General features: G+C 43.9%; 1 protein-coding gene across 1 annotated transcript in view; it reads left to right on the top strand.

Annotated features, from left to right (window-relative positions):
- The first annotated feature begins 225 nt into the window (after positions 1-225).
- Positions 226-11,213, top strand: part of rybpb (RING1 and YY1 binding protein b) — a 59,117-nt gene continuing 48,129 nt past the window's right edge. Inside the window, exons 1-2 of the mRNA XM_084317452.1 lie at positions 226-338; positions 908-1,033. Coding sequence (XP_084173578.1) covers positions 313-338; positions 908-1,033 — 152 coding nt within the window. The 5' untranslated portion in view covers positions 226-312. The remainder of the gene's footprint in view (positions 339-907; positions 1,034-11,213) is intronic.

The following is an 11,213-nucleotide window of genomic DNA, read 5'->3' as shown; positions in this document are numbered from 1 at the left end:
AAGCTGCAAAGCCAGAACAGGTCGCATCTTTCGTTACATACAGACTGCGATCTATTTGTATTGAATTGTTATTATTAATTTGAGATCTGTCAAATGTCTACTCTGGCTGTGGCTTATTTCGCTTAACATCCAGAGTGTTACAGCGAGCCGGGCGGTGATTGGGTGTCTCTGGTCACGTGCGCCCTGCCTCGAGTCAGCAGCTCGTCTCTCCGGCTCAGAGCAGCGCCGTCCTGGAGCTCCACCACCACACAACCTACTGTTACTGACCTACAGGAGCCCCTTTTCTTCTCTTTTGGAACATAATTCCTCACCATGGGCGACAAGAAGAGCCCTACCAGGTAACCAGCCGTGTAGCCCGTGTTACCCGTTGTCGTGTTTACACTTGTTTAGCGAGATATTCGGCGGCGTCTGGTGCCGATAATTCGGATGCTTTTCTCTCAAGGAGTGTTTCTCCTTTTTTCCCCTCCGTGTGTCTGTGAGCAGAGAGCTAGCTGCTAGAACAGTGCCGTCACTATGGCGGCTCCTCGCTGCCTTTACAAGCACACACACTCAGACAAAGGGATTGTTTTCCTCCAGAGGAGACGCCCGGCGTTCCCCTGAAGTGTTCCTCTGCTCCGGTAGAAGCTGGTTCGAAGGTCAATGTCGAATGGACGTTATTTGACATTCGGTTGGTCCGACATCAAGCTAAGAGCCTCGAGCACAATATCTGCTGCTAGCCGAGGAGCTCGGTCTGCTGGGGGTTCGCACCGAATATTATGACAATTGGGATTTATTTCCGTTGATTTCTCTGTGCGTGTTGTCAATACGTCATTATTAATATATATTTTTTTTTAAATAACGTGATTAAAAAAATATACATAAAAAAAAAATTAACTTAACTAACTTGACCTTACATTTTGTCTCCAAGGCCAAAAAGACAAGCGAAACCGACCGCCGACGACGGATATTGGGACTGTAGCGTCTGCACCTACAAGAACACCGCCGAGGCGTTCAAATGCAGCATCTGCGACGTGAGGAAGGGCACCTCGACCAGGTAACGTAGCTCCAGTCTGAGCGGCTCGGCTTCTCTCTCCCCCTCTCTGGCTGCAGGCAGCATTGCATCGCAATTTTTATAATTTTTTTTTAAATCGCAATGACAACTTTGATCGACAGCCAATCTTGTCATGTTGGCCGAATGGGGATTATCATGGACTTGTTGATGGGGGACAATCCTGCAGACACCCAAGCCGTGTGATTAGCCTGGTACTAGTGCCTCATCGATACCAGTAATGTTACAGTGTATTGGTCCTCGGTCGGTAGCCAGAGGGGGGGGGGGTGGAGAGAGAGAGAGACCACACTTCATGGTGGCTGAGCAGTGCACCAATAGAGTACCAACACACCACACTGAAAAGGAAGGACTACCTTTTTTATAGACAGAAAACGAGGGGGATGTGAATGCATCCGTGGTCTCTTCACCTACCTGTAGCCTGTAGGTGTAGGGTTACAGAGACTCACACTGAAGCGACTCGGATGAGAGGAACAGTGCACGGGATGGCTCTCTCTCGCTATGGTCATGATGAGAGAAGTATTGCCCTGGGTTTATGTAGATGAACCGTAAATATGTTTTGAAAATAGTCACATCACAGTTTAGATGTCTTTTCTCTGTGGGCTAGAGCCGCTCGACACCGTTTCCCCTAGATCTACTCATCATTATAGAGTTGTTTAGTGTGAAATTAAATAGTTTAGGCTCCTATGTCATGGGTGAAGAAACGCCATCATTTCTAATGGTTTCTCCTGGAGCATTAAATGTGCAGCAGGCTAAATGGCTGTAAACTTGTATATATATCAGGGTGGGGGTGCAGAACCGGCATAAAGGGTGTCTAGATTGTGACTAGTACTTGTGGCTTGGATTTCTGATAAACATTCATAGTTATCTCTGTGATGAAGGGAGTTATGAATACTGTGAGTCTGCATCAGGAGGAGACAAGGAGTAGAGAAATGAGAGTTCCAATACGTTTCCCCCACAGTAAATAATTGGATTGCTTTCCCTTTGGTCTTTCGGGTGAATGTGAATCACTTTGTCTCGCACAATTGACTTCATATTGAGTGTTTTGTGAGAAGTTTTACCACCCATATGTAGGATAAATTGGGCTGTTTCTATTTATTTTGAAGTGGGGGGGGGGGGGGGTTGCCACAAAACTTTGCAATGCTATCCTGACGTGACATGCCTTCAATTGATGCTTGTTTAAAAGAAGAATTCCACCACATGAATCATATCAATATTTGTAGTTGGAAGCACCACTGTCCAAACCATCTCAGCCGGAGTTAGAACAATGTATTTCATGATGTCAGCAGGCTGCCTCTTATGGGAAACTCGGATGAGATCAACATTGGTGCGTTTTTTTCTTTTTACTTCTCGTATATTAAAGTAGCACCACAACACTGACTGGATCCCCTTTTGGAGTTCATGTCTGCCGCCACTCCTGGCTACCTGTTATGCGGAAAACTCTGTCTGAGAGTCACGGCGCTGCCCGCGAGTTTACAGCCACTTCTCATCAGTTGCCTGATGAGAGGAGGAGATAGATGCAGAGTCACTCGACGCTCTTAACCTTTCCAGCTGTGGTTTTCCAATGAGTGGCTCTGCTAGACACCCTGGATGCACCACAGACAAGGGAAATCACACCGGCTCTGGTTTACTGAGAATCCTAAAGGTTGGAGCTGAAAATGATGTCAGTCTTGTCTTGTTTTGTTGCCCCCCCCCTCCCCCCTATGATGTTCTTCAGCATCATGCAGCTTAATCATGTAGCTGATCATGTAGGCTAAGCACACGCAGCACACAGCAGGAAGTGACGGCAGAGTGTTAGTCGTAGCCCCCCCCACTGTGCTCTGGCACCGGCCCAGTTGCCTCTATTTGGTCAATGGAGGCACATGACCTCACTTGAAATGGTTTGTCGCACGTCCCCATTTGATCCCAATTGTTTGCCTTTGATTGATGCGATTGTTTGCCGTTGTCGCGAGGCCTCTTGTTCTAATGAGCACTAATTAGCCGTCTTTTCTTCCCGTTTGATGTGTTCCTCCAGCAGAGCATAGTTGGAGCAGCATGCTCTTAGCCAAAATGATCCACACTTAGGAGTTGTGTGTGTCCGCCCTTTTATCCTAGTCTCAAGCTTGAATGGGCCTCTGTGAGGAGATAACACATTCTGTAACTAATTACTGGAATTCCTTACCAGCATTTGTTGGGAGTAAAAAAAAAATTGTACTTTGATTCGGAGAGTCCAACAACTTGTTATTTTGTGTTTGTTTTAAAGTCAGGTGGGGCCTTGGTATTGATTTCCACATCTTGTTAGTCTATACGCTTTTGGCACACACTGCCAAGGTTGAAATGAAGCTCGCTCCGAGGCAGGGTAACCGAGTTTCTACACGCTGCTTGAATAGGCTTGTTATCTGTGAGAATGAGCTGCACCACATAGAGGATGAATCGGGAAAGATGGTAAAAGTGACTGAGAGAAGCACCCCGGGGGGATTTGCTGCGGACATGGGTTATATTTCTTCTCCGGAGCTTCTAAAACTACTGCAGTATAAAAGCTCATTCGGGTATAAGAACATTCTGTGTGTAGAACCACCCCGGTCTCTCATTAATTTCCTATGGATCACCACCACATTTTACATCTCAACAACACCACCGGTTTCAGTCGTAGTCCTGATTTATCGCTTTGAATTCTTACATTGAGTACTATTCTCCCTTTAAGTCACCCAGTAAGACTTGGATCATTCATTACATTATGTTTCGGTACCCAAGTAAGGGGTTTGAAGAGTTGAGAGAGAAGTCATTGCTTTCAGGTCTCCTGTCACTCAGTGTTTGTACGGCACTAGCGGCAGCAGGTAGCACCAGTTAACATTGTGTCAGTCACGCAACTCTGTTATGCTAACAGGGGCATGAACGTGTGTAAACGAGGGCAAAATGCTGGCTGCAGTATCGGCATGCAGAGAGAGGCCCCCACCCCCCAAGTGAGGGCGACCTAACAAACCTGTTGACCCGATCCACCCGGGTGTAACACGACACCCAGTGTAGGCTAAATCCAGCCGCTGTATCCCCAACTCCTAAACAAGAAAGCACTATGTGTTTTTGCACCTGACCTCCATGTTAATCTACAAGTGGAAGTAGCGTGGGTGCCCGGGCCTCTATTGTATTCTGTGCCTGGATCTTGGGTAATTGGAGAAAGGTCTGTGTTGGCAGCGGCCGCATCCGCTGTGTGCGGTATCGTATTGAAACAAACACCTGAACCCACCTGCCGGGTAAAGGTGACACCTTTGCTGTAATGCTGTGCATCGGCCTTCTCTGTGTGTTGGCGGTGTTTGGTATGCACCTCCAGCGCGCACAGCCCCCCCCCCCATCCTAGCTTGGGAGAGCCATTAGGAGCCTCTTTTAAAGGAGATTGATGGTCGGGATCAGAGGAAGTCTTGAGATTCTTACATCTTTGACTGCTGTATTATTTCCTATGTTCTCTGTGACCACCGCCGCCTACCATACCAAGTAGCGTCGGCGTACAGTGTCTCGGAAGCGGATCACATACGAGTTATGTTTCACTAGAGTTAATACAATTTTTATGTTTTTGTCTAGACTCGAGATTAGTAGTGCTTAGTTTTATCCCAGTCTCTTTGTCTTTCAGAATGACTGGTTATGTGACCGTTCGTAACAGCTGTAAAATATACTGTAACAAGATAATAACACGTTTCTTAATTTGCGTGTAACTGTTGGGAGTTTCTCTGTTTATAGAGGCTTCGGTGCAACGGAAAGCATTTGAACTGCAAATGAAGACTGTACAGGTTGTTTTTAGAATTCTTGCATAGAGGCGACTTGTTTCATATTTTTTGAACACATCTTTGGTATGGAGTGTTTCAGTGTATTTTGCTCATCCAGGACATTTCACTAGTTTAAATGTCCTCCAGTCCCTATTAGGGGTTTGGATCAGTGACATTATACTGTACACAACTGGTATTGATGAGGATTCATCAATTTATCTAACCTGCTGCACACACTGAACAGAGTTCTAGGTCCAAAATGAACAGTTTATGAGAACTAAGGCTGTTGTAACTTTTTACATAAATTTTTATTTCATTTAAACCAGAGAGGGGGGGGGGTACAAACACCATACAAGGTATTTAAAATATATTGGGGCCATACGTGGCAAAAATAAAGCAGTTCTACCAGAGGGTTCCTGTCTTGCAGCAAAAAGACAGAGGGTTAAAGAAAAGGAAATTTAAAGTGATATTTAGAAGGAGAGAGGAAATGAAGGGGAGAGAGGAAAGGTGGGAGGGTTTGACTTTTGATGACAGTAGTGATGTTCGTCCTGCAGTACTGTAGGCTATAAACACAAGGCGGTAGTACATCATATGTTCAAGATTTTTACAGATTAGGCACACTGAAGCAAATGAGTCATCACCCATTAGATGATTGCTTTATTATTACACAGCAGCACTAATAGCAAATTCATTAATTTGGAGATACAGATTATGTAGGCAAACGATTGCGCTTAAATGCATTTTAGTCATCTGTGTTTTGGTTCTTAATGACACGATTAGTCAGAATTTTAAGATTTGTTTGTCATTTAATTTATTTATTTATTTATTTATTACAGGCGTTATTTGCCATGGTTTCGATGAAGTCACCCTGAATATAAAACTGCATGTGTACACAGCATGTACAATAATTATTGGGGAATAATTGAAAGTAACGTTTGTTTTTGTGTGTGTGCCCCTTTCTGTCTGTTAAAATGATGGAATAGAGTCATTATAATCCGTGGATTTTTTACCACTGTCACATAAAATTGTCTAGGATAATGGAATTACATAAGAGAGACATGCTGGCGCTCCATTTGTATCAGCCTCTCCACGCCCATCCCCCCACAGCGGCCTCCGCGCAGAGGAAATGCTTTTTTGCTTATCCAGCATTATCGGCATCTGCGCTAAACCCCCCCCTAAGCACAAGTGGGGTAGTGGGGTAGCCCCTAATCTTTGTGTTAATTGGCGGATTTAAAAGTTCATAATTATTTCATGGGATTTGGCAGAGTGTTGAGTGATTAAATACAATAGCCAATTTGGCAATCTGACAAAATAAGAAGAGAAAAATGGTCGAACGCACTGTTGTTGAGTTCAGCTGCTCCTTGTGAAAAGAGTGAGCAATTTTGACGAGAGTGGGTGTGAGTAAGAGGGCCATAGACGGGCAGAGGGTAGAAGGGGATGAGGAGAGAGGGAGTGATGGGGGAGGGGAGGAGAGGAATGAGTGAGTGAGTTGGTAACAGTCTGGCTGAAGAGTGAGGAAAGTGTAGGAGAGGGCAAGGAAAAAATAAAGAGCAACAGACTCAGAGTGAGTTGTGTCTGAGAATCCTGTGTGTGTCTGTGGGAGTGTATTTGGTGCGGGGGGTTGACGGACGGCTGCAGGGGGGGGATGTGCTCACTCAGCCGAGAGTCTCAAGGGGCCAAGGCAGAACGGAGCACATCATTACCCAGGGAGCGGAAGAGGTGTGCCGGCCATCCTCTTCCCTGCATCCCAGCCTCCTGCGTTACCTCCTCCGCTGCGCTGTCATTCATCCATTCATCCATGGAAAGCTACACTCTGATGCTCAACTGTAGGGGTGCAGAGGATCACAAATCTCACGGTTCAGACCGTAGCATGGTTTTGATTCACGGATCAAATCAGGGGGGGGGGAACACATTTATTGGCTGAAAGCATGAGGAACACACACTTAGTCTATTTTCAATTAGGCATATTTGTTAATTCTATGTAGCTCTCATTATGTTCCATTCTATGTACCTCTGTAACTTTTTTTCTCACTCTGGAGTAATGAAAGTGTTGTGGGCTGGTAACTTTGCTCTGGAGGTGCATCCCTCTGTGTAGACCTAGCAGTGTAGTCTATAGTGGACGTGTTGGAGAATTCTGTCTGTTCACGTTTGGAAATTACCTTGTTGCTGAAGTGACTCTGAAAGGAAATATTTACGTTGTGGCTCAACGTTGTGCACTGAAAAGGCCTGCAACTGCATTGGGCTGCATAGTTTGCTTTCGCTATAAATAACGACATTAAGGCCTTGATTATGATTTTGCCCTGTCAATACCTAAATGCAGAGGTTATTTGTGTGAGGGCTAAATACTTTGCAGAGCGTTCCTGGATCTGTTAGTGACGGAGCATTATCCATATTTAACGTTAAATGGTTTGCATACTATACACCCTGCGGTGCGCAATTCTCACACACAGTCGCTGTTTAACACATTGACCGCCAGCAGCAGGGGGCGCTGATCCCCCTTCATCGCCAGGTCTTTATTCAATGGATATAGTTTTAGACTAGGGGTGTAAAGTAGGGATGTCCCGATCCGATCACGTGATCGGGATCGGCGTCGATCACGTGCTTTTCAGAGGATCGGGGATCGGGAAAAAATAATAATAAAAATCGGCAGTCAAAAAAAAAAAATTGTATTCAACAAACATGACCATGTCCACGTCTTAAACTCATACGGAGGCCTTAGTTTTGGTTTTAAATTACATATAATATATCATCATTAATGTATTTATTGTCACACAGAGCAGAATAATTGTCCACAACAAACGCATTCCCCTTTAATTTACACCGTTGCAACAAACACATTCCCTTTAATTTAGACCGGCTACACGCTACACGCTCCACATCACAACAACAGTACAACACGTCGCTCCCGAAACACGGTTAATATCCACTGACTTGAGCAGCTAGACTTAATGTCAGAGGTTTGGAACTAAGCATTTTAAAATAGAAAGTCAAGCCAGTTGCAATGTTTGCAAGGAGGACAGGCTGGAGGCGAAGTTTTCAGACTAACTTTTCACCTGGAGGATAACGTGACTGAGGATTATCGTCGGCGTTTCAGACCAGAATGGACCATTACGTAAGTCGAACACTGAATGTATACTAATGTGCAAACATATATTGAAACTTTTAATATTTCTCATATGAAGCAGAAGCACATTTCTCAGGGTGAATGTAATAACAAAAGCCTCCGCGCTCGCGCCCCGGACTATAGGCAACAGATGGGCTTGTCTCGCACTGCCAGTTTCTGACAAAAATGCGTCAAAATTGATTACTAATGTGAAAGATCGGATCGGAAACGATCGGATCGATAGATATTTAAAATCACATGATCGGGATCGGATCGGAAGCAAAAAAAGGCGATCGTGTAAAGGTACACGTATCCGAACCGTTTCAGTGTGTACCGTACCGAACGAATGCAACGGTATGTTAACTACTAACGACCGCCCACCGGGGGCTGTTTTTTTCACAATCTAATATTATTATTATACATTTTTTTTTACAAGTCGATTATTAATTTCAATATAGAATATTCGTTGACAGCCCTACAAGTACAATTAGTTATTGCACACTACATCACCCCTGAGTGGAACAAACTTCCCCCACTGTACCGAAAACCTGTACCGAACCTTGACTTCAAAAACGAGGTACGTACAGTGGTTTTTGTGTACCGTTACACCCCTACTTTAGACTGCGACATTTGCGAGTGCTTAAAATATATCTTATATTATATCTATGGGTCTAATAGCGCTGTAGACTGTCAGTGAGTTGCTTCCAGTCAACATGCCCAAAACAGATAGTTTTTTCATCCGTACATTTCCGTTTTATACCGTTTTGAATAGAGTATGGTTTTGGTGCTTTTGAGTAATTCCAGGAAAAAGACGAGAAAAAGGCATTTTACTGTAATCCAGTCATCAGTAGGGATGGGTACCTTTCACATTTGAACCGATACCGGTACCGGTACCTGTGAATCGATACCGGTACCCAACGGTACCTTTTTTCGGTACTTTAGTCTCAAGAAATGTAATTTACCTACCTCAGTCGTAAAAAGAAAAATCCAAACTTCAAATAACTACAATTTCGACAGTTTTCGGCTTGCCATTGCTCCGACTGCTTTGTTGTTGAATCAAGTCAAATCCTAGGTAAGCATATATTGTGCGTGTGAACGCTGACATGAAAAGAAAAAAGGAGGAGAATGCCTGCCTCCAATTATCTGATCGCCATTCCAAATACTGCTCGTGGAGGTCCGTACCACACTACCGACCGTTACATATGGGCGGGCGGGCGGGCGGGGTTACTGTTCGATAGGGATGCACCGAATGGGAAATTCTTGGCCGATACCGAAAATGGGAAACAGTTGGCCGAAAATTATTAATATAAATATATATATAATGTATTTTTTTTTCAGCTACCTGATTATGGCAAAATACATGATTATGGCAACTTTACTTAAATAATATTAATCACTATGGGCCCATAAAACATTTATTCAGCACTTTTGAATGCATACATTAATTCCAGACTGACTGCTGAAAGATTGTACAATTTTAAAAATGTCTCTTTGCATACAACAAAATGTGCATTCAAGTCAAGTGCATTTTCTTTTCTCTGTAGGATAACTACAACAAAGTGCATTCAGAACAAAGCCAAGGTGCTTTAAAACTGCATAAAGATCTGCATAAAGACACACACACGAGAGGGATAATAGCTTATAGCAGACTTAATGATGTTACTGTAGTGGCTACTGTCATAATTCATGGAATTATGGAAGGACTGTTGTATTTACTACATTCTCCCGTGACCAGGGGAGGAAATTAGGCCACTTTACTCGCCAATTGCGAGTATTTTTTACGTTTGGCGAGTAATTCATGAAGAGCACTCGCCAGTCTGGCGAGTACTAGTAATTACAAAACAAAACAAAAAAATCATTCTGCAATCTGCTGATTCGCTCACTGACACAAACCGAACTCTGACTCCCCCCTTGACTCCTCCCATTTGCGCCACATAATAATCAGACCATAACCAATGAACATCATCGTTGTACAGATGCGCTCTAAGCTCCTCCAATGAACACTCGTTTTCTAGAAGATGACGCCCATCTAGGGGAAGTGGACATACCACTGCGCGCAGACCTACTAACTCCTGCCACCGGCAGCCGGCTTGACAACGTAGACAAACTTACAAAAACACATGAGTGGATGAAAATAATTGCATGTAGAGTCGTCGCTTTCGGATATCGGTGCGGTCTGACATGGGGGCGAACAACAGCACGCGACGCGTCTCCTTCGAGTCGGATGAGAATGACAGTCAACCAGCATTAGCCGGCTAGCTACCTAGCATGTAACAAGCTACAATAACGCGCATTCAACATAGTGGACGACTATACTGAGCGGCTTTGCTTAAATGCAGCCGAGTGACATTTTATTATTACCGGGTTTCCCAGCATATCACCACTCGCCCATATGCCCTTCACAACGGTGATGTTGTCATATTTGGCATTCAGAACACACCTGCTGAACCCCTAGCGTTGTCGATTCGGTTCCAATGTATTGTCATCTTACAGCACAAGTACAGTACAACCATAATACATTTGGCATACAACCAGAGTGCAAATGTAACAAGTCAAGTTCAAGTTGTTTTATTTAGCTATTACATTACAGTGAAATGCTTGGTTCTTTCACTGCCCAACCCAGTATTGATTGATTGATTGAAAACTTTATTAACAGATTGCAGAATGGGTACAATACAGTACAGCTCAATACACACAATTGTTAAGGGGATGCAGACCAGAGAAGGACTTTAGTCTTGTTTACATCAGGGTCCCCCATTTCAGTCCTGTTTGCTTAATGCCTTGTCCACTTCCTCCACACTCCAATATGTTATGATGAATTAAAAATGGGGGACCCTGATGTAAACAAGACGAAAGTCTTTCTCTGGTCTGCATCCCCTTAACAATTGTATGTATTGAACTGTACTGTACCCATTCTGCAATCTGTTAAGAAACTTTTCAATCAATCAATCCCTTCAACCCTGCTCCTGTCAAACCTGCTCTTTCCATTCCCTCCATCATGTCCCCCCTTTCTGATGAATATTTCCTGCACTTAAGAGTCAGACACACATTCCTAGTAGTTGAGCTGTGATGAATGAAAACTTTATTTAACAGATTGCAGAATGGGTACAGTACAGTACGGCTCAATACATGCAATTGTTAAGGGGATGCAGACCAGAGAAAGACTTTCGTCTTGTTTACATCAGGGTCCCCCATTTTCAATTCATTTTCAATTCATCATTCAGTATAACCTAGACCAGCCCAACCCAGCATCTTTCACTGCCCAGTTCAGCCCAACCCAGTCCAGAATAGTTCCCTCTTTCATGTTAATATGTGATTTAATGATGTA

Source organism: Notolepis coatsorum (assembly GCF_963971535.1).
Source record: "Notolepis coatsorum genome assembly, chromosome: 6".
Taxonomy (NCBI): domain Eukaryota; kingdom Metazoa; phylum Chordata; class Actinopteri; order Aulopiformes; family Paralepididae; genus Notolepis; species Notolepis coatsorum.
Note: the sequence above shows the minus strand (reverse complement) of the source record. Positions and strands in the feature narration are given on the sequence as shown.